Source organism: Balaenoptera physalus, assembly GCF_965194825.1.
Source record: "Balaenoptera physalus genome assembly, chromosome: 6".
NCBI classification, from domain to species: domain Eukaryota; kingdom Metazoa; phylum Chordata; class Mammalia; order Artiodactyla; family Balaenopteridae; genus Balaenoptera; species Balaenoptera physalus.
The window spans coordinates 72,640,813-72,666,269 of NC_138885.1; the positions used below are offsets into that span (position 1 = coordinate 72,640,813).

A 25,457-nucleotide genomic window follows, 5' to 3' on the forward strand; every position below is an offset into this window, starting at 1 on the left:
TGATAATTAATATGCATTGTGATAAGTACAATAATAGAATATGCATACCGTTTGGATGTAGAAATGCTTAACTCTAAGTAAAGAGCTTTTTCCTGAAATGTATCAATACCTTAATTATTTAATTTATTTTTACATTTTATAAACATATTCAAATGTGATAAGAAAAGTAAACAGAATACCTCGGTCAGCAAGAAGCATAATTGTGGCAATTACAGCTAATAATTAAAGGTTCTGATTAGTTGAAAAATTATTTTAACTAGCTCATCTATGCTTATAAGCTATTGAAAGAAGAATATGTAGAATAATTTATAAAACTCTCTGTTTTGTTTGATACTTGTTTTGGGGACTTACAACTCTACCTAAAATATAATTCACAGCACATCTTTTCTCTCTGCATTTTGCAGATACTGTTTAGCTCTTCTGAAATCACAGCACAAACTTTAGTCTCCTACCCTTCCTCCTCCCCCAACTCACTGAACCATTAAACGTTTAATATATGGTGATTCCTATTAACTGTTGGATTGTTATACCATGCTAAAGAAGCTTGCCCTTTAGTATGAGGTGTGTTAAGGATAGTTAATTATAGTACACAGAAAGCCCTTTAAGTATTCAGATCCTATAAAATGTGATAATAATGTTAACAACATTGACTGGTAAGGCTACTACTTGAGCTTTTAATTATCATTCTGACCTTTAGAAGCTGTCTTCCAACTAACAGGAAAGCTTTAAAACTTTATCCTTGGACTAAATTCAACTCACTGATCACATTCCCTTATTTCCAAACTTCACTGCATTGGTTGTAGTCAACTGGTGAGTCCTCACTAAAATGTAAACATCCAAGCTGAACTAGGCAGAAGCTGGTGTGATGTACAGAAGCTGTGGAGTGAAGAGTTCAAAGGTCTAAGTTTGACTTTCAGTTCTGTTCTCTTTAGCAAGTCACTTACCCTTTTGTTGATGCTGATTTATTATCAGTACAATGAGCAAATACTACTTTCGCTATCTACCTCCCAGGGTTATGGTAAGGATCAAATGAAATAATAGATGGAAATGGATGAAGAGTTATAAGCAGTAAAGTTCTCCCATCCCCTTTCACAATCTCCCTTCCTTTCCCTCCCAGAACCAATTCTTTATGTGGCCTCCACCTACCCAAAGCCTTCCATGCTGTGTCATTCCATTTGGGTCTCCTCTGCTCCAGCCCCATGTCTTCCACCAATACTTACCTGCTTTAGGTTTTATCTCTCAGACCCTGATTTTTACTAGAAGACAGCTATAATAGAAGAAAGAATAATCTGTAAATAATAATGGGCTGCATTTATTGAGTAGTTACCACATGCCAAACCATAAAGTCATCACTAGCAACCTTTAAGCTTTTCCTGTGATAACTTCTGATTACATCATATTCCTCTTATTTTTCCTCAACTTGCCATGCAAAGAACTTTATATACATTATTCTCACTCAATCTTTACAATAAATCTATGCAGTGGAGTCTATTATTATTCTTGTTTTACAGACGAGGAAACTGAGATTTGGAAAGTGAAACAATTTGCCTGGGGTCATGCAACTAAGTTGTGATAGAGCTAGGCTTTGAACCTCACAGGAACTCCTCCCATAATCACTGTGCTCTTCTGCTTCTCCTAGATGCAGAACTAATGTAATGAACAAATGGTCACTTATATCACCTTATTAATTTAACATGCTCATTGAACTATACAGTCTGAAGCTGGAAGATCATCTACATTAACCATCCATGCAATCCTTATCCTCATTTATCACACACCTAAGTCACATTCTGCCTTTTGCTTCAATACCACCAATGAAGGACGTACACTACATCCCCAAAAGCAATCCCTCCATATTCAGACAGCTTTACTGGGAAGTTCAAGTGAAAATCTTCCTTCCTGAAAAGCCATTCACTCATCTTAATTTTACCTGAAAGCTTTATTAAAAACCTATAATTCAAATGTTCTAATATAATAAATCCTCTAATGATCTCTTCTCCTTGATAAAGTATTCAGTGCACCTTGGCCATGGTGGTCACTCTCAAATGAAAGCACCTAAGCTCTCTGCATTTCTCCAACTCCAGGCATGCTCTGACGGTTGAACAAACTTCATTGTTACAGATATTCTAGTTCTTCTACTCCCACCTAAGATACCATTAAGATTGTGGGGGATAGTCATATCATGGTTTGGACCCATACATGCATTTACATCTCCTACATCTTTTCTCGCTCCCTCTTCCATGTACTGTAGTTGAAATTGACTATGTTGGAGTTTGTCCATCTTTTTTTTTAATAAATTTATTTACTTATTTATTTATTTTTGGCTGTGTTGGGTCTTCGTTTCTGTGCGAGGGCTTTCTCTAGTTGTGGCGAGCGGGGGCCACTCTTCATCGCGGTGCGCGGGCCTCTCACTGTCACGGCCTCTTTTGTTGCGGAGCACAGGCTCCAGATGCGCAGGCTCAGTAGTTGTGGCTCACGGGCCCAGCTGCTCCGCAGCATGTGGGATCCTCCCAGACCAGGGCCCGAACCCGCGTCCCCTGCACTGGCAGGCAGACTCCCAACCACTGCGCCACCAGGGAAGCCCTGTCCATCTTTTTAAAACAATGGTTCTAACGGGGGCAGCATATTAGAATCACCTTGGGAGCTTTAAAAATATTGATTTCTGGGTTGCATTCAGAGACTCTGATTTATTTGGTAGGATGTGGTCTTGGTATCAAGATTTATAATTGTATTATTTTCCTATGTATTTATTATCTCAGCTTTATATCATCTATAAATTTAAAGACCAGGTCATCAGTGTTTTCACCAAGTCATTGCTGAGTCCTGGAGCTTCACTTTAGGTTAATATTGGCCAGGTACACTTGGGTATAGGCATTCAACCAGTTACAAATCCACTACAGTACACTATCACTCAGTCAACAGTTTTCTCTTTTGTTCACAAAATAATATCAAGAAAGATTTCGTTAAATGTCCTACAGAAAGCTAATCTAGGGCAGTGGTTAAAAGCATGGATTCTGGAGCCCAACTGCCTGGATTCAAACCCAGCTGAGTTATCTGCATGACTTTGGGCAGGTAACCTAACCTCTCCATACTTCAGTTTCCCTACTTGTAAACAGGTATAATAGTACTTACTTATAGGGTTGTTACACGGATTAAATGAGTATATACATATAAAGGTTCTGAAGCAAGAAACGAGTGTTAGAAATCATTTCCAAACCATCCGTATTTTTTCCTTAAAGCATGATTCATAACCCATTATAGGATTTCTAACTACTGTGTACACAGAGTGACATCCACTGCTTGTTCCCCTTAATCTACATAAAAATTTTTGTGTACCTAAAGTATACAAAATCTAAAAGCTCCAGTTAAGCAAGAGTTAACTAACTTATTATGAATGCAGTATTACCCATTATACAATAATAAAAATACATAAAATGTAGACAAATACCAGAAAAATTAGTCCCTGTAGATTCATTTCTGAATTTGCTTCCTCCTGAACAGTTTGAAATTGCTTCAAAATTCAGGCTCCCCTTTCCAGTACCCACACCCCCCCCCCAAAAAAAAAACTTGAGTAAAGAAATACCACCTTGACTTCCTGGAAGAAACAGAAGGTTTCTGGATATAAAGCCATTTCCTCAGATTCATATTTTAAAAAATCAACACTACCAAAGAATGAATCAGAGAAAAAAAATAGAACTAGAATTACCATAGATCTCCAAGTGAAATTCACACACCAATTTTGAAATGTCAGCAAAAACATGTTCAGCTAAATGCCCCAGTGGTGTTGCAGACACCCTGGATGGAATAAGACAGAATTCTCCTCACTCTGACAGAATAGGCATTCCCTGCTGGAGGCATCTATTTATTATTCAATTGCCATTTGCCAAGAAAATATAGCTATTGAATAATATCACCTTTTAGGAAATTAATAGAATTGGAGTCTGTCAAACTACTAGCAACTTTTATTCACCCACCAGTGCCTTTTCTAAAAATTTGAGAACAATTTCAAAGAAAAAAATGTTTGAAGATATTTAGTGAAGAAAGTTAGATTATGGATTCACATTGGTATTTTGCCATAACAAACAGACCACGCAGCCAGATAGGATTGATATAAGTAGGAGGACATTGGAGCTGATATGGAGACTAGAGTGATATTTAAGGTAAGGAGGAATCAGAATCTTTTCCCAAAGAGTACAATTTAGAGACCAGAAACAGGCCACCAATATTATTTGAAACAATTAGAAGTAATGCATAATACAGTAACATTTATGACTAGACAAAAGTAGAAAACAGATTGATGATGGGAAGCAAAAAAAAAAATCTTTTGAGATCCAAAATAATCAGATTGAAATAGCGGTATACCATTAATACACATGAAAAAATTGGAAGTAAATTATAATTTGTCCTAGGACAACAGACATTGAGAAATTAACTAGATCATGGGGGCAAGGGAGTTACCATTTAACTGAAAGAAGATATGATTTACTAAACAGTTCTTTATTGGGCTAGCAGATTTAATCCATTTCTAAAACTTGGGTTAATTGCTCTCATACTCAACTGATCCATTTGAGCTCAAAATAGGTTTCCTGGTCTGACATGTCACGTGACTGACAGAGGGAGAACTGAGGTGGCATTTTAAACTGGGTACAAAAAGGGTATCTTGAAGAAATTACTCCAAACATTACCTCTACCCTGTTGACTAATCATCTGCAACGCAGCCTAACACAAAATTCTGTTACAGTATATGTGACTCAGTTCTACATGTTTTCTCTCATTTTGAGAATCAGATTATATACCGATGTCTAGTCACTCCTGCTGGGGATATTTACAAAAACAGTGGTGGGCGGGAGGGAGATATTAAGAAGTGAAAAGAGAGAAGAAAGGTAATGGAGAAGGCTAAGTGAGCGAAGAGAATTTTACAAGACAACCTTAGGTGAGATGAAGGAAGATGAGCCTTTATTCTTCTGTGTAAGAGTGACATTCAGAGCCAACACAGAGTAACTCTAGGCTGGGAACAGGGTTTTTGATAAATAGCTTAGCATCTGTACAATGGGTATTATGTTAATATATTATAAAGTTTTAATAAGAATTCAATAAAAACCTGTCTATAAATATTTTGATACTTTATGAGGCATATAGTAGGTACACAATAAATGTAATCTCCATTCTGTTTTACTCAGCTGTGTTACACTGAATAATCCAAGCATCCTTCTAAGTCAAGTTTGCAAGTTACTCTGCCTCCCTGAGAAACCTAGGAAATGGCAGTCAAAAAATATGAGTCCTAAAGTCAAAAGGACAATGAATATTGAATAAAATCCAGATGGAGGGGGGAGGAGGCATTGAGGGAGGGACTTCTCATTATGCATCTTAACTACAACAAAACAAAATTAATTTATAAGCATCTGAAACCTACTGAGGGAGAAAAATCCTGAAAATGTTCTAGTTGGCAAGGGGTTATAACAATCGGAAATTAATTGTACAATTCTCATGATTTATTTAAAATGTTACTGACAGCTATTATTTAATGTGCTGCCTTTATTATTTTATCTCAGTAATTACAAGGAGGCTCTCATATCCTTACTCATGATTTCTGCTCTATCAATCCTGTTTTTTATAGCATTTTAAGTTTCTCAAATGGAAACTTTCTTATCATAGGAGTTTCCTGGCATAAACTCAAAGAGTAGAAATCGACTGCTTTTACAGAAAAGTGAAGCCCCCATTTTAGCTTTGGTAGACCTGATTTTCTAGGTAATAATTAGAGACTCAACTTCTTATATAGAAACTAGGTAGGGTTCACATATTAAATAAAGGACACTAACTCAAATTTGAATTTCAGCTAAACAACGAGTAATTTTTAGCACAAGAATGTCCCAAATATTTAATGGGACATACTTATATTAAAAAGTATTCATCACCACAGCAACATACCTCAAAATAAACAACAGACTATACAGATAGTACAAACTAATTACTGAATGTATACAATGGGAAAGCTCAATGAACTTGGAGAGTACTTTGATTTTTGTAATCATGTTTCTCAACTAAAGCAGGCTTACTATATCTGCTATATTTCATAACTAATCATTTTTAAAATCCGCTGAAGGTATAGATTGCTATCTCTTGATATAAAAGTGAACAGATGCAGGTACATCACTGAGATTCATGAGAATCTCACATCCTCATGAAAACTTTCTAAATCCTACTTCTTGTGAAAGAGAAATTGCTACTAAGACTTCAGGCAGATATGCTAAATTATCCTTCACTTCCTCTAGTGAATTTTCCATGATCTATTTAATATGACAAGTTTCACTATTCTAAGAGAATTCTGACATTCTAAAACTTTTTTAAAGTTTTCATTTACTAAACACATTACATCATCAGGAATTTCAAAGAGAAAAAATCTCAATGCCCTTCTAACCTTCTAATTCTCAACTCACAAACCCAATTTGTTTCATGGGCTTTGGGGAAGTAAGAAGTATGAGATACTTATTTGTAAGTAAAAATCTAAAATGAAATACCCCTAACCATCTGATGATGACTTGTGACATGACATTCCCAAAGGGACAGAAGAAAAATAAGTTGTTTAAAATTACGCTTCATCTAAAAACAGAAAATCTTCTAATTATAATGGCACATAATACATCCCTGCACTTCAATAAACAACATTTTATCTTGAATCCTTAATCATGCGAAATTGCTTAACCTAGGCAACGATCCAAGGATTAACAAGAAAAAAAATCATGAAATTCAAGATTTCAGAAGTGTTTTCAGTTCCACTGTCAAAGCCATATGAAAGAAAATGTATAATAGCACCATTTCAACATGCTCCCTAATCCACATGTACAGATTTATTTCCACCATGCAAAGAATAAACATAAGAATAAATATTTCATTAAATGTCTTGGGAGTTAATTTTGATCACCTTTACTTCAAAATGCATTATGACCGGCAAAACTTTCAACAAGGGTTATTTTCTGATGTAAAGAAAAGGCTAAGTAAAACATTCTCACCACATTTGCATATACATTTCATCTATTATCACTCTGTGGAAACAAAAACTATTTTCAATATTTCTATAATTTTAGCATTTGAGAGCTTTTACTTTTCAAGATGAGGCAGTTGTATGAAAGAAGACATTTTTTAAATTTTTTAATGTATTTTCAGACTATTTAATTTTATTCCTTAACTAAACTTCCTCATAGTACATATATGTATAATGAAGTATGGGTGCTTTATATCAACTATAAAATATATAAAAGCCTTACACTCTCTCCCACAGTGCTCTAGGATGTATTAACAAACAAGCACATAAACCTAATGATGAATTACACAATATGGTCAGCACTAATAGAGTGGTTTTCTACAAATGCATTGCAAAAAGATGAACAAATACTTTACATTTCGGAACACAGTTATTTTGATGTCACATGTCACGTAAGATCCAAAGTGGTAAATATTAGCAACTTTAAATCTGTTGGTCCTGGATCAAACAGCATAAAGGAACTTTAGAGAAATGACAGTGCATTCAGGAAGGTAGACTGGGTTGAAGCTAAGACTCTCTTCTTGAGGGTCTAATTAGGTCCTCCCCCTCCCTCTGCTTTTTAAAAATTTATCTCATAGAGACACCTTAGCAGAAGCTATCAGCTTTGACAGAACACCGAAATCATGGTAGTGAACCATAAATTGACCATTACCATAAAAAGAGCTGCTAAATGAGAAACCATGTGCTTAGTATAAAACTAATTTCATGCTTTCAAAAGCACACAGTGGCTTCTAGCAAGATAGTGGCCCTGGGACTTGCTGAGACAGATTGGCGAACACAAATGGTTTGCCCCTGATGCGTCTGCTTAGCCAAGCTTTACATGTACTGGCAGTAAGCGAGGTTCTCGAATCTTCTGTCAAACAAATACACACTTATCTATAACTTTAGAGCTGAAAGCTATAAAACAGCTGCCTCAAATAAATTTAGCAGGAAAACACATATACACACATACACGCACACACACTGCACACACATATATTATATACATACCCCATGTGCCATGCTAGCTTCCAATCAAATAAAAATAGACTTCTCTGTAGACCTAACATACCAAACAGGCACTTAATAAGCATACTGTTATTGAATACATCATAACTCTCACAGTCCTTTCTTCTTTAGAAACGGCTTCTCATCACGTAGGAATTAGAGTTTAGAAGAGTCTAAGCGAGAGGACTCCATCTACTTGGAAGCTAACTTTGAGTCTGCCCTTATCAAGCTGGCTTTCAAATACTCTATGCTTATAAAGCCACATGAGACCTGTCTGGGCATGATGATCTAGTCGTTTAACTCCCCAGATGAGTGTCAGTATTTTATTTATATTTAAATGATAAAATCTACTACATTTAAAACGTCACATCTAATTAAAACATGCCGTATGAAGAAATGCTTCTAATTTTATCCTCCTCTCATTTAGGATACCATCTCTGGGAATCAATTACTGTAGGCTGTCCAGTGCATGACAGGTCATAACTTTTAATTATTAATAATGTCAAGCTTAACAAGGTATCGACTCCAGTATGTAATCTATTTCACTTACTTTCTTAGTTATCTCATAAACATCAGTTGTTTCCTGCTATATATTTTTCACATCAGAGATTCTACAAAGTACATTTAGTTCATAGCCTTTTTTAGATACCTGAAGCACATAATAACACTGCTAATTGCCTACTTTTAGTAATGATAGCAAATAACATAATATCACTGACTTGTTCTGAATGTTTAAAATGCAAAGGAAGTCACCTACTGGTAAGATGTCCTCGGCAAACAGCTAGCACAGAATGAAAAGAATGCTATTACATCCATTTAAGGAGTTACTTCCCCCTAAAATTAAAGAATCATATATTTTGCTCTTCACTGTTGCCCCTTCAGATCTGTCAGTACAACGTGATAAACACAATTGATAACTCCACAGGATTCAACACAGCATTCGAAAGAATCTGCTCCTGACACCCCAGATCCCGGCGTCTAAGTTTTAGAATAAAAATGCTCACCTCTGCTAGGAAGTCCACTCCACATCCTGGCAGGGCTTTCACCGGCTTCAAAAGCAACCAAGTTGGATAAACAAAACTTCCAGGATGTGACCAGTGTAATGCACGGGGCTACGGAGACTTGGCTCCAGCCCTGATTATCTGTGTGACAGTACCACGCTATGTCAGTGCAGCTCCAAACCTTCCCAGATGCTGGCTTGTTGCACTGCTCATTGAAAATCCTTTACACGCTGGCAACATTTTAGGGAAGGACAAGCACACTCTGAGTCATTTGTAAAGAAAGCAGAGCAATTTCAATTCTATATCTCCATGCGTGCTGAAACCAGAAGCACTGTCAACCTACAAGTCTGAGGTGGATTTACGCCGAGAAACAGGCAACCTAAGCCTTCATTATCAATGCATGAAATCAGCCACTGTGATCAAATTCAAGCAAACCACAAAAAGGATATGATTATGAAAGGCTCCACAGATTTAGCACCAAACCTTGTGGAATGAAGAATCGTCTATTGAAATTGTGTAAATGTTAAAAATAGCTCTGGCTTTTCAACAATGAGCAGAATACAGAGAAGAAATCAGTAGTCTATGTTATAAGGACCTAACAAAAAAGCTACAGAAACCAAAACAGCTATAGGTCCCTGGGACTTTTCTATAGACAAATGAAATCACTAGAGGCTATTACAATTGTAACAAAAAAATGCCATATATTTGACACAGATGTCCATTAAAGAGCAAGTTAAATATCTGTTAACCCGTGAGCGCCTGTCCCTAAATTAAAATAATAATGATAGTAAACATGTGCAGGGCTATGCTAGCACCAGGGCAAAATACTATCAATTTTACTCTAAGACGAATTCCTAAACAATAAAAATTTAAATGTATTTATTTTGTGTAACAAGAAAATAGACGGACAAGGTAGAGAATATTTTTAACCACATAGTATTTCACTGCTTATTATTTTTAAAAAAATCTACAGCTCAATAAATCCATACACCCCTACCCCAGCCACCCCCAAATTTATACCTTTACCTTTCACCATCCTTCCTCTTTTATTACTAAAATATAAGATGCATGAGCCACTTGAGATGTCTTAAAAAGGCACAAGGTAGCTAAACCCCAGAAAGTAGCAGCAATGATTTGAGATCACAAAATATAGAGCTTCGACATGTGCATGCAAAGTGCGAAGCAACAGGGACATAAAACATTTATCAAAATATCACAAAAATAACTGGGAGGAATTCCTAGTAGGCAGCATTGACAAAGCACATATTTAAGGTTCTACTCAGATTTTTTTTTAATGGGTTTTAGGTTCTCATTGAGACTCTAAAGGCAGAGCTAATCAGGATCCAATAAATACAATTCCTGATTTGAGGATCTTCTACAAATGACTGTGTACAGTTCTAGTAACACTAGTAGCTCTTAGGTGTAGATACATTTAGTAGTATCTACAATCTAAAACATCTGTGTAAAAATAAGAACTATACCACAACACATTTACATAACACAGCATTTTGGAGCAACATTAAACATGGCACTCCTGTGGGTATTCTCCTTATGTCCCTCAGTGTGAAACTGACTCCTTACAGGACACTGGTTGGATTCCCTTCCTTGAGGATAGTTATAGACATATATGAGTGGAGATGCACACAAGCATGTGTGTGTGTGTGTATGTGTGTGTGGGTGTATGTACATACACCCACGTCATAGGAGAATGCACTAAACCTTTGTGGTTACTTTTGCTGCCTGAATTCCATTCATCTAGTGCCTCAGGAAGCTCCTAGGACAACAATTTGAATGGACTATGAGAAATGGCATTGGGTACCACTAATTCAGAAATTGCTCCATGTCTTCTCTCTCTCTTTTTCTGTACTTTTCTTGCCTGAGAAAATAGTCTGTAAGAGATTGTGTGCCTAAAACTCTTATTTCTATTATACATGCAGCTTCCTAGTAATAAGATAAAACTTTAAAATGAAACTATAATATTTGATTATAGGTCCTTAATCCCTTATCTAAAACCCCTAGTGCCAGATGCATTTCAGAATTCAAATGCTTTCAGATTTTAGAAAGATAATACTCTGCGGATACTGTGAATTATATAATGCCTCAAGTAAAGTCTAGGGCAAAAGTCTATAATCAGACATATTAACAGTTCTGCAGCAAAATATGTGCATATTCAGACTAGATGGGATAAAGACTATTATTAACCTCACACACATCAGTTCAGGTCAGGTTTTGCCATCAATATAAATTACAAAACCTTCTGATTTTCAGAGCTTCTTGGATTTTGGAAATTACAGGTAAGAGATTATAGACCTGCAGAAATGTTTACCTAAACTGTTGTAAGGTTATGGCTTGGAAAATAATACCTTACCTTGGCAAGTGTTCTCTGGCTTGGCAAGAGATCTGGAGATGAGCATTGCTTTAACAGGATAGGCCAAAAAACCACAAGAAGGTGCTATTAAAACTGAGACACAAAGTACAGCAGAGATGCGGCTATAATGCAAGATGACAAAACTAGGGCGTGGCAATGGAAGGTAAGAAGAAGGCATTCAGAATTATTGTGTCAAGAAATAACAAAACATAATGATGAAAATATCAACCACTCACTGATTACCTACTTTATACCCAGTAATGTGACAGGCACTTGACATAAATATTTCTTTTAGCAACCTACTTTATAATTTTCAAAAGGATATTTTAAAAGAAAAATGTGTTTTCAGAATGAGGCACAAAACATTGGGTTATCTCACCCTCTTCTCACTGTATCCCAAAGCAAAACATCCACAATGGTTTTTAAACATCACATGTGAGAATGTCAGAAACAAAGAAAAAAAATAAGCTTCACCTTTTGAAGTAAAGGTTCATATTTTATTTTTATATACTATTTGGTGTAGGAGTTCTTTAAAATCACTTACAGAAAAGAAAGTAATACGATTTACCATCAATATTCAAACTGAATAACATTAAAACCCATTTTAAAAATATATTCTTAAGACACGTGACTATTATGTTGTATTTACCTGGAGTTTTCCTATATTTCCCAAATAAATACTTTTTTATACGAAGTACATTGAAGAGCATTAACACAGCAAAGTATTGATATTGGACTTAAGACTTCAGACCTACAGAATATTCACATCTTCTAAGAGATCTTCTCAAAAAATAAAAAGTTGCAGTTACGCAGGAAGGATAAGTCTAGAGATCTAACATACAGTATGATGACTAGAGTTAATAATACTGTACTGAATACAACTGGCCCTTGAACAATGCCAGGGTTAGGGGCGCTGACCCTCCGCACGGTGGAAAATCCAAATACAAGTTATAGTCGGTCCTCCTTATCTGCAGCTCATCTATATCCGAGCCTCCTCATATCCGCAGTTCCTCTGTATCCACAGACTCAACCAACAACAGATTGTCTAGTACTGTAGCATTTACTATAGAAAAGAACCTGTGTGTAAGTGGACTCGTGCAGTTCAGACCTATGTTGTTCAAGGGTCAAATGTACCAGAAATTTGCTAAGAAAGTAGATTTCAATCACCACACACAAAAGAAGTGATTATATGAGGAGACGGATATATTAACTAGCTTGACTGGAGTAATCACTTCACTATGTAAATGTATATCCAATCATCATGTTGAACACCTTAAATATATACAACTTTCATTAAAGAAATTTAAAAACCATAGGTACCCTCCCCCAAAATAAGAGCATTTTTTGAGTGCCTTTTGGGACCCAGACTTGCAGTGGGGAGGAGTCCTAGGGGTGTTTGTGAGAACAATGGTCTTCCTATTCACTGTATAAAGTAGAATGGAATACGTGGCTCTAATGTTAGTACGTAGCATGACAAAGTCATGTTCCATATGAAGAAGGAAACTGCATTTATTCATCTGCGAGTACTACATAATTTGGTGAACTCTTTCTTTAGCAACCAAAATAGTGTCCTGGTGGTTTGATGAAATTCTTACAACTTCTCAAAGTAACTGATTATCTAGAGTCAGTAACTCCCCAGGAATAAAATTAACATCTCTTTATACCTTTTACATCATGTCCACATAAGAAAAGATAAACTTCCAGAATCTGCAGGCCTAGATATCTGAGTTGCAAGGAAGGCTCACCAGAGGCAGCCTCTTGAAATGAAGTGGGCCAACGTGATGCAAATGCCATTATACTCAGCCCCTAAAAAAATACAATAACCAGACCACTCAGTTCCTCCAAACTCCTCATGTAATCAGGAGAAAAGCAAACATGTTTCGCAGCTTGCCTAAGAACCAGATCCAGAAAAACCGGAAGTGCCAAGGATGAACACCAATCCCGTGGTCAGTTGTAACACTGTACAAGGATGCCTAACTTGGAACAATGCCCAACAACCTCCTTGGCTGGGTTGCTGCCGAGTATGAAAGTAGAACTCTTGTATGAAGAAAGGTGGTCAGTCAGTGACAACACACTCAACCCACAGTGGGAATCAGAACTCAATACTGTTAAGTTTCTGTTGAGCCAGTTACTGAAAGCCTTTCTCCCTTAGATAAGCTTGAAATAGATAACGCTTCTATTCTAAGACACCTATATTTTAAGTGTGCCTTTGATGATTCAGATCACTCAGCCACCCAAACACTTAGCATGATTGTCTTTAAATTTTAAAATCTAAAATTTTTAAATCTTAAATTTTTAAGAACTAAAAACCAAGACTTGATGTAAAATAACACTTGTCTGTTAATAAATATGATACACGTAAAAGTTCATAGTCCAAAGTATTCTTAAAGCAAAAGACTATCTGCCCTTCACTAAAATAGGGTCAAGCACTCCTTTTAATTCTTTGTTTCTGAAAAAGTTCCATTCAGACTCCTTTATATATCAATTCCTTAGAGCTCTGGGCTTATATAATCAACACCCTTCTTTAACGCTTTTAAACCACATGTACAGAATACAGAGCTGTTCTATAAGGACTTTTTCAGGTGACCGTAGGGGTAGTTCTAGATTTCTGACACCATCCATAATGGCTAGGCTCTATCTCAAAGCATTTTGGGGGGTTGTAGTTATAACCTGAGCCTTCATCCTATTTCCATATTGCTGTATTCTCTCTCATTCATAAGGAATTTCAACCTCAATAAGCCCTGCCATATAAATCTCAGTTGAATTTACCTGGGGAGTACAGATATGGGGCACTAACTCTATTCTTGTTTGGAAGAATAAAATTAGGATTTTGCAAAATGCTTAGAAACGTACAGTGATCAATACTGGATAAGACAAAGAGTCGGAAAAGTAGATATATATTCCTTCTACTGTGTCATCATTGGGTCTGAATTATTCCAAGAGGTAATTCCTGTGTTCTCTCAAAAGGATCTGGGATTATACCAAGGAAATCAAATGCTCTATTTTCAATGATCTCATTTGGTATATTTTGACCAAGACCTTTTCCCCTCTGAGTCTGTCCCTTCTTGGAAAACTATAGGCAGTTATATGGGCTCTATCTAATAAATGAGCTACATAATAATTATTCCATGAAAAGATTTTTATGGACTTATAATTAAGAGGTCTAGGGAAATAAGTGCATTGTAAATAATCTAACCCACCTGCCTCCACACTAAAATGCTTTATCTACCTAGTGCACTTACTGGTAGAAACTCACTGATACTCACTGATACATCGATGATTTGTTACACTTTCACCATGGTACTTAATATTTTGCAAAAGATTTCTTGGTTAAGTTATAAGTGGCACACTGACTCATCAAAAATGAAGCAAAAGAAAGTATTTTAAACCATATGTTTCTACAGCAAAAGTAAAATATATTATATTGATGAATTCTAGCCCTATCTCTGCATCTATCACACAAACCTAAGTTTGCACCATTAACCCTTCATGTTTGTATTTAATATCTCTTAAAATGGACTATAATTTTTTCCAGACAAGGGGAAACATTAAGGTATTTAAGTTTTATGTTTAATTCCTGAAAACTGGAGAAAAATCTCCCCTACCCCTTCCTCTCTCTCTCTCCCTCCCTCTTTCTCTCTCTCTCTCTCTCTTTCTCTCTCCCTCTCTCTCACACATACACACACACAAACACCCTGATACCCCCCCTATATATTCTACCTAATGCATAGAAGATGCTCAGAAAAAGTCTGTCAAATGAACATGTTCCTGCCCACACACATTCTCACCTCTTTGTATTTCTTTGCTTTCCATACTCATTAATAAATTCCAGCAAATGTGGTGGGATTAGGAATAAGGCGAGTTATCTTATTTTCAGTATACCTGTGGCTCCATCTTGTGGTAGGTCTATAGTGTTGCAGTTTCAAGCTTAATTTCCAAAGTTCAAAAATGTCTGAGAAAATGATTTTGAGGATAAATTTTACATTTTAAATATATATGAGATGCAATGTAAGAAATCTGGCTTATGTATTTTAACAACCCACATACATGTTTTAATAGTCTTAATACCTATCACAATGCCCTGACCCTAGAAGCTGTTTCTTGAATGTAGAATAGGAATGAGAATTAGAGCACATTAGAAGGGAAGGGAAAAAAAAACAGCTGAAGATCCTGGAGGCATCAGAGAGAAGCACAGAATATAGCAGCAAAGAAAAGTACACAGTATAAAATGCTCCAGCTGACAACCCATTTTCAGATCTTGCCCTCCATTCCCACCTTCAAACCATTACGTCCACTTCCCGTTGCAAAACCCATCCTTACTTTCTCCCCTCTGTCCCCACAGTGTCCTCAACTTAAAATCTACTCAAATTCAGTTCAGAATCCCTAAGGCCAAATGAAGGATGCCACGTCTCACACCAAGAGGCAGAATCTATTTTTCTACCAGTTGAAATTGTCGTGGTCTTGTGACCAGCTCTGACCAAAAGAACACAGTGGTTGCAGCTTCCGCTCTTGCTGTCCAGCAATGCTGCTCTGTGACCCATGTGTGACTGAAGCCTATCCAAGCTTCTCCAGCAGGAGAGTCTACTGGCGAGAGTGACCCAGCCTGCAGCCAGCATCAACTGTTAGACGTGTGCATGAGGCCACCGGAGACCATCCAACCCAGATGAGGTACCAGATGCCTGCAGCTGCGTGACTGACCTCCAGTGAGTCCCGGACGAGACCCACCTAGCTGACACCAGCCCCAATCTCTGACCCACAGAATCATGATTAAAATTTAAAAATGTAAAAAAAAGTTCTAAAGGCTTCTGCCAACCTTCGCAAATTCTCTGGTCTTTCTAATCCTCTCACTCAGTTTCAGGCGCGTCTCAGCTCTTTAGACATGTCAAGTTTTTTCTCAATTTAAGATTTTAAACATTTGCCTTACTCCCTTTGAATCACTTTTCTCCACTCTCTTTGCTTGATTAACTCCTGTTTAGTCTTAAAAGATTAACCTTAAATGAGATTAGAAATTTGGGATAAATTGAAGGTGGGAGAGAATATGGGCATTTTAGTTAGTATACAACTGGAAAAAATCAAACACTGATAATAAGGAAAAAATCCTAAATTCTTTTCATTTTTACTTTGTGAAGAATTTGTTGTAAAAAAATTATGAGAGGTAATGTAGAGAGAGAGATGGATCTTAGATTTTGAATTTTTTTGTGTGGTCTTAGGAAAGGGCTCCGAATCGCTCTTACTCTTGGTGTCTTTATCTATAATATGAGGATAGTCATACATATCCTGTTGAGTTTTGAGGCCTAAAGCCATTATTTCAACCTTTTTATGATAACCTCTATCTCCAGTGCACCTCAGATCAAGTGCAGATGCGTCTCTCTTACCACAATTCAGCAGAACCTCCGTGCTCTTGGCCTATCTCACATGTACCATCCATTGCCAAAGGCAGAATCACAGGTCACCCCCTAAGACAGAATCCCTTGCCATTCTGAGGAAATATGGATCCTAAAGCCCCAGAATAAAATCAATCCTCCCCCCCATAATCCTTGGGGCAATTTGATTCTCCATGACAGATACATACCTTTCCTAAGGACACAAGGAGAATAAAATGTAAAGTTAACGTTTATTACTTTATCTGGTGATTTACCTGCTTCTAATTGGAAGGGGGAGAATCATGTATCACTGAATGAGATGTGGGGAAGTCCTCTGAACAGTAAAAGCCAGACTTACCACATAAACATGCTACAGCCAGAGAGAACTGAAGGCCCCTGTTTTCTGATTCAACTTGCACATCAGGTACATTCTCTGTGCAGAAGTAACCTATAAGCACACACCAGGCAAATTCTGTCCCGCCCAGCTGATGTCCATAGATGGGAGGCAATAACACCATGGTGAGGGATCAGGCTGCAGAACTAGGCTGCCATGTTCCAAATCTTAGCCTTGCCTCTTTCGGCTACTACCTAACCCCTTTATTGCTCATTCACATTGTCTGTTGTAATAACAATACCTTCCTCGCAAATCTGTTGAGAGGCTTCAAATGAGATAACCTCCACAGCACCATACCTGGCACAAGGTAAGGCCACATTCACTCACGTAGCCACAGCCTTTCAGTCTACCTTCACTGTTTTTATGATACTGTAGGAGGTGCAGAGTTGCTTAGAAAGCTCTCAGGGAGGGGTGGGGATTGGTTGATGGGGCTGGGTGGCTATATCATTCTATTTCCATGACATCACCTCTCTTTTTCCATGAGTCAGTGGATGCCCCAGAGGAAGACAAGGAACATGAGGTCACCTTGCCCCTCCCTGACCATTTCCCAATTACAAATTTATTTAAAGTAAGAAGCTCCTGGGACTTCCCTGGTGGCACAGTGGTTAAGAATCCACCTGCCAATGCAGGGGACAGGGGTTCAAGCCCTGGTCCGGGAAGATCCCACATGCCGCGGAGCAACTAAGCCCGTGTGCCACAACTGCTGAGCCTGCGCTCTAGAGCCCGGGAGCCACAACTACTGAGCCTGTGTGCTGCAACTACTGAAGCCCACGCGTCTAGAGCCCGTGCTCCGCAACAAGAAAAGTCACTGCAATGAGAAGCCCGCGCACCGCAACTAAGAGTAGCCCCCGCTCGCTGCAACCAGAGAAAGCCCACGCACAGCAACGAAGACCCAATGCAGCCAAAAATAAATAAATAAAATTAATTAATTAAAAAAAAAAACCCTTGATGCTAAAATAAAGAAAGAAAGAAGCTCCTTTTCTGGGTGTAAATCCTCCTCCGTTGGGTTAGTGTTGTCAAAGTGTGATTTTTGGACCAGGAGTTTCCACATCATCTGGGAACTTGTTAGAAATGCAAGTTCTCAGGCTTCACCCCCCGGCCTACTGAATCAGAAACTATGAAAATGAAGCCCAGCACTTTGCATTTTAACACACCCTCCAGGTGATTCTGATGCATGCTAAATTTTGAGAACTACTGGGTTAAATTATCAGTCATTAATGCATCCAATTTCTCTAAATTTCTTAAGTTCAGATCCATCTCAGAGAATGAGAATGGTGATTGGAATAGGGATGGTGGAGAAATATTATAGCGATGGGCACTCAGGATAAAGAATAGGTCTCAGGCTTTGACAGCAGACGGCAGGATGAGGGTCACTAGCCACTCTAGAGAGAAAACAAATGTGGTCCATTTTGTCTGGAATCGGGAAGCTGTGTGTGGGTTATGGAAAGTAATCTCTGTGCAATTGGGAGGTATCCTGGGGAAATAATACCTAAGCTAGGATGTCTGGACTTGTTGGGGAGGCTTCTGGTTGACGAAAACCAGAGTGGGCTATAAAAAGAACTCAGGAGAGCTCTGAATTACAGCTGTCGCTGATTTTTTTCTACATGTGTGTTTGAGCAGCTGTGTTTTTCCTATGCCTCTGATCCCATGGGACAAGGACGACTCTTCTCCCTCTTCCAGCTCCTTTCTTTATACTTTGCCAAATGTTCCTCCTTTGCCCCCACTCATACTCATTCCAATAAGAATAAACTATTTATAGTTTATCCCAACATGCATTTACATTGCTGTCCCCTCTGCCTGGAATGTTGTTTTTCCTTGAGTAACTTGAAACTCATTTTTTAAAATTCACTGCAAATATCACCTCCTCTAGGAAGCCTTCTCTGATCTTCATAAAGTTGACCATCCCTTTCTCTGTGCCACATTTACTTTATATGTAGATCATCATTGTTCTTAGCATATCACATTGCCATTCATTTATTTATATATCTGTCCTCTCTCGACACTTAAAAGAGATTGTGTTTTATTAATCTCTGTAGACACTTGATAATTTTTAAAAAGCAAAACCCCCAAATTTGTGTTCATTATCATATCTGATAATGCTACTAGAATACAGGTGTTTTAGGTGGTACCTTTATTATGAATTTTTAACTGAAATTTTTATTGAGATAATTAGAGATTCACATGCAGTTGTATAAAATAATACAGGGAGTTCCATTGAACACTTTGTCCATCTTCCACTGATGGTAACATTTTGTAAAATTATAGGATGGTATCACAACCAGGATGTTGACATGGATACAATCTACCAATCCTATGCAGATTTCCCCAGTTTTACTTGTATTCATGTGTATATGTGCGTGTGTATGTGTGTGTTTGTCACCTGTGTGGGTCGTGAATCCACCACCACAGGATCCCTCATGTTGACCTTTTATAATCACACCCACTTCCCTCCTGACACCTGCCCCCAGCCTTAACCTCCCAGGAACCACTAATCTGTCCTCCATTTCTAAAATTTTGTCATTTCAAAAATGTTGTAAAAATCAACTCAGTATGTAACTTTGTGGGATTGATTTTTTTCGCTTAGCATAATTCCATAGAGATTCAACCAAGTTGTTGCGAGTATCAATAGTTCATTCCTTTTTATTATGGAGTACTATTCCATGGTATGGATGTACCACATGTTAACAATTCACCCTCCAAAAATATGCAGGTCAAATCCTGGAACCTTTGAATGTTACCTTATTTGGAAAAAGGATCTTTACAAATGTGATTGAGTTAAGAATTTTGAGATAAAGAGATAATCTTGCATTATCCAGGGGTCCCTAAATCCAACTGCAAGTTTCCTTATAAGAGAAAAGCAGAGGGAAGTTTGAAACAGACAGAAAAGAAGACACAGACACACAGAAGAGAAAGTGATGTGAAGACAGAGGCAGAGATTGAACTGATGCAGCCACCAGCCCAGGGCTGCGCGGGCAGCCAGCAGAAGATGAAAGAGACAAGAAATGGATTCTCCCTATGTATTGTCCACGGAGGGAGTACGGCCCTGCAAATTTCAGACTTATAGACCCCAGAACTTAAAGAGGATGAATTTCTATTGTTTTAGGCTGCCAAGTTTGTGTTAATTTGTTATAGCAGCCTCAGAAAACTAATATAGAGTTGTTCATAGTTTTTGGGTATTACAAATAATGCTGCTATGAAATTCATATACAGGCTTTTGTGAGAACGTATATTTTCATTTCTCTGGAATACATTCCCAAGAGTACAATTGCTGGGTCGAATGGTGATTTCATATTTCGTCTTATAAGAAACCTCTAAACTGTTTTCTAGAAGGGGCTGTACCATTTTACATTTCCATTAGCAATGTACAAGTGATACATTTACTCTTCAACCTTGTCACGTTTAGTGTTGTCACTATTTCTTCTTTTAGCCATTCTGACAGGTATATTGTAAAACCTCATTGTGGTTTTATTTTGCATTTCCCTGATGACTAATGATGCTGAACATATTTTCATGCACTAACTTCTCATCTGTACATCCTCTTCAGTGAAATTTTTCTTCCTATCTTTTGCCCACTTTCTGATTGGATTGTTTGATTTTGTTTTGGTTTTTTTTTTTACTGTTGAGTTTTGATAGTTCTTTATGTACTCTAGATCCTTTGATATGTGGTTTGCAAATATTTTCTACCATCTGTAGCTTATATTTTCATTCTTTTCCCATGGTATTTTACAAAGCAAAAGTTCTTAATTTTGAATGAAGTCTCATTTATCAGTTTTCCTTTTATGGATCATGCTTTTGGCGTCAAGTCAGAACTCTTTGCCTAGCCCTAGGTCCCAGAGATTTTCTTCCATTTTTTCTCTAAAAGTTTTATATTTTTATGTTTTACATTTAAATACATGATCCATTTTGGTTAATTTTTGTATATGGTGTAAAATTTAGGTCAAAGTTTTTTTTTGGGGGGGAGGGTTGTTTTTATTTTTGCTTTTGTTTTGTTTATAGATGTGCAATTGCTCCAGCACCATTTGTTGAAAAGACTATTTTTCTTCCACTGAATTGATTTTGAATTGTCAAGAGTCAATTGAGCATATTTGTGTGGATCTACAGTTCTGGATTCTATAGTTTTTTCCATTGATCTATGTGTCTATACCGCTACAAAAAAACAAACAAAAACCAAAACCCAACAGCTTTGATTACTTCAGCTATATAGTAAGCCTTGATATTGGGTAGAGATTTTTCCTACTTTATTTCTTCTTTGTCAAGATTGTTTTAGCTGTAGGGCCTGTGTTTTTCTATATAATTTTAGATTAAGCTTGTCTATGTATACAATAAATCTTGCTAGGGTTTTGAAGGAATCGCATGAAACCTATAGATCAATTTAGGGAGAACTGACATTTTAACTATGTTGAGTTTTCCAATTCATGAATATGGTATATCTCTCTATTCATTTATATCTTCTTTGATTTCTTTTCTTAACATTTTGTGATTTTCAGCATACAGATTCTGTACATGTTTTTCACAGTATGTATCTAAGTATTTCATTTTTGAGGGGTGATTATAAATGATATTGTGCTTTTAAGTTTAAGTTTCCATATGTTCATTTTTAGTGATATATAAAGATATGCAACTGGTTTTTGTGAGTTCTCTATCCTGTAAACTTTCATAGATTCTTTGGAATTTATATATGGACCATCATGTCATCTGCAAAGAAAGAAAATGTTATTTTTTCCTTTACCATCTGTATGCTTTTTACTTATTTATTCTTGCCTTATTATGGTGCCTACAATTTCCAGCACTATGTCGAATAAGAGAGGTGAGAGTGGACAACCTTACCTTGCTCTTGATCTCAGGGAAAAGCAGTCTTTCACCATTAAAAATTATGTTAGCTACAGACTTTTTTGTAGATGTTCTTTATTAAATTGAGGCAATTCCCCTTTATTTCTAACTTGCAGAGAGTTTTTATCAAAAATGAGTATTGGGTTTTCTCAAATGCTTTTATGGCAACAATTGATATGATCATATGATTTTCTTCTTTAGCTGTTGATATGGTATTTTATATTTATTGGTTTTCAAATGTTGAACCAGTCTTGCAAATCTGGAATAAATCCCACTTGATCATGGTGTATAATTATTTTTATACATTGGTGGATTCAGTTTGTTGATATTTTGTTGAGACTTTTTCAGTCTAAGTTCATGAGAGATATTAGTCTGTAGTTTTCTTTTTTTTATTTTTTATTTGTCTGCTTTTGGTATCAGGGTAACACTGACCTCATAAAATAAATTGGGAAGTGTTTCCTCCTCTTCTATTTTCTGAAAGAAATTGTGTAAAATTGGTATTCCTTAAATGCTTGGTACAGTTTTCCAGTAAAACCATGTAGATCTAGAAATTTCTTTTGGGGTGCTTTGTAATTATGAATTCAACTTATATGATCATTATAGATTGTTTTACCTTGGTTGCATCTGGTAGTTTATGGTTTCTGAAGAACTGGTTCATTTTTCTAAGTTATCAAATTTCTGAACATAAGTTTTTTATAGTATTTGCTTATTATATTTTTAATTGCTGCAAATTCTGTAGTAATATCATCTATTCCATCTGTGTCTTCTTTCTTTTTCATCTTTGTCAGTCTTACTAGAGGCTTGTAAATTTCATTAATCTTTTTCAAAGAGCCAATTTTCTATTTGTTTCCTCTGGTTCCCATTTCTCTGTTTCTCTTTTCTTGTCATCATATGGGTTACTTGAACATTTTTTAGGACTCCATCTTGATTTATTTATATTCTCTTTGATTGTATTGCTTTCTATAGTTTTCAGAGTGGTTGATATGGGTATTACAATATACATATTTATGGCAATCTACTGGTATCATCATTTAGCTACTTCAAATGAAGTACAGAAACCTTACTTCCATTTAGGTCCCTTTAACTTCCACTTTTAATTATTATTATCTTGAGTATCTTATGGTTAATTTCATTTCAATCATCAAATATGTTTTATAAAACTTATGAGGAAAAGGATTGTGTGGGGATTAATTTTACGTGTCAACTTGACTGGCCCACAGGATGCCCAGATATTTGGTCAAACACTATTCTGGGTGTTTCTCTGAGTTTGTTTTTGGATAAATTTCACATTTGTGTGTGTGTAGATTTTATTCTGAAAGCAATGAGGAACACTGAAACATTTTAAACAAGAATTATATGAACAATCTTGCATGACAGAATGTACTTCCTTGCAGCACTGCACAGTCAGTGTTTACCAGGATGACAGGAAAATCACAGTCATGGTAATAAGGAGGGCCTAGGAAATGTGCTGGGAAAAGTTAACAAATGAGAAATTTTCATTACAGGAGTGTCTTTAGGATGAACATACACACACATATATGTATGCATATGTAACTATATAAATTCTTATTGATCTGTTACATACTCTTATGAAAATGATTTTTAATGCTATATCTACACAATTCCATCACGATTTCAAACCTTCAGTAAAATACACTACCCACAAATCTACTGAGTTGATAAGCTTTTGGGGGGTCATTAAAGAAGCCCACATTTGCATTAATATTAGGCAGAGAAAAGAGAACATAGGGAGCAGTTGAGAAAAAAAAAATTCCCCAAATTCAAAAAGAACACAGAATTAAAGTAAGATTTGTCCAATGGATTCTCTTTGGGAACTTACAGAAAGACCTAGAATAAATGTGGAAGTGGTTCTCCAAACTTTGTTTTGTCTAAAAAATAAAGGAAAAGGTATTTCAAAATGTTGGAGAACTTAAGCACAAGAAAATTGGGGCTACATAATTTTTTTAAAGAATCAATTACGTTCAAATTAAGGCTGTACTGAACACAATTTTTAAAAATTTTTTATTGAAGTATAGTTGATTTACAGTATCATGTAAGTGTCAGGTATACAGCATGGCGATTCAGTTATGTATATAACTGAATATATATATATATATATATATATATATATATATTGCTGTGCTGTATACCTAAAACTTTTAGGTTGCTTCCATGCCTTGGCTATTGTAAACAATGCTGCAATGAACACTGGGGTGCATTTATCTTTTCAAATTATGGTTTTCTCCAGATATATGCACATGAGGAGGATTGCAGGATCATATGGTAGCCCTATTTTTAGTTTTTTTAAGGAACCTCCATACTGTTTTCCATAGTGGCTGCACTAATTTACATCCCCACCAACAGTGTAGGAGGGTTCCTTTTTCTCCACACCTTCTCTAGCATTTATTATTTATAGACTTTTTGATGATGGCCATTCTGACCGGTGTGAGGTGATACCTTCATTGTAGTTTTGATTTGCATTTCTCTAATAATTAGAGATGTTAAGCATCTTTTCATGTGTCTGTTGGCCGTCTGTATGTCTTCTTTGGAGAAATGTCTATTTAGGTCTTCTGCCCATTTTTTGATTGGGTTGTTTGTTTTTTTGATATTGAGCTGTATGAGCTGTTTATATATTTTGGAAATTAAGCCCATTGTTTGCAACCCATTCTGTAGGTTGTGTCTTCATTTTGTTTACTGTTTCCTTTGCTGTGCAAAAGCATTTAAGTTTAATTAGGTCCCATTTGTTTATTTTTATTTCCATTACTCTAGGAGACGGATCCAAAATGATATTGTTGCGATTTATGTTGAATTTCACATTTGAATCTATAAATTCAGTAAAACAAATTCCTCTCTCTAATATGGATCGGCCTCATCCAGTCAGTTGCAGGCCTGAATAGGACAAAAGACTGGCCCTCCCCTGAATAAGAGGGAATTCCTCCTGCCTAACTGCCTTCGACATGGGCTATCAATTTTTTCCTGCCTTCCAACTTAAACTGAAACATCAGCTTTTCCTGGGTCTCAAGCCTGCCAGTCTTTGGACTGAAACTACACCGTCAGCTCCCCTGGGTCTCTAGCTTTCTGACTGCAGATCTTGGGACTTGTCAGTCTCCATGATCATATGAACCAATTCCTTTAATAAATATTCTTATTATATATGTATATATACACCACACACACACATATATATGTATGTATGTGTGTGTGTATCTATCTATCTATCTATCTCTATATATATATCCTATTGATTCTGTTTCTCTGGAGAACCCTTACTGATACAGTTTGTTCTATGATTCATTCTTTTATCATTTCCTCTCTATTTGAAAAGCTTCCTTTAGCCAATCTTTAAAAGTAAACTGCTAATGATAAATTCCTTTGTATCTCACAAAACTTCATCTGCGTGTGAAGGATCCCTATTTAAGCTATTTAAGCTCTCTTTGCTTCCCCTCTGATTCTTCCTCCTGTAGCCCAGAGT

At 36.6% G+C, this 25,457-nt stretch overlaps 1 protein-coding gene across 7 annotated transcripts in view; it reads right to left on the minus strand.

Annotated features, from left to right (window-relative positions):
- ZNF385B (zinc finger protein 385B) overlaps positions 1 to 25,457 on the minus strand; it is a 317,869-nt gene that overhangs the window by 287,284 nt on the left and 5,128 nt on the right. Inside the window, exon 1 of one of the 7 annotated variants that reach the window (XM_082466747.1) lies at positions 9,034 to 9,099. The exons of the other annotated variants lie outside the window; for them this stretch is intronic. Within the exon in view, the coding sequence (XP_082322873.1) occupies positions 9,034 to 9,058 (25 nt within the window). The 5' untranslated portion in view covers positions 9,059 to 9,099. Of the gene's footprint in view, positions 1 to 9,033; positions 9,100 to 25,457 lie in introns of those variants that run through there. 7 annotated transcript variants of the gene reach the window in all.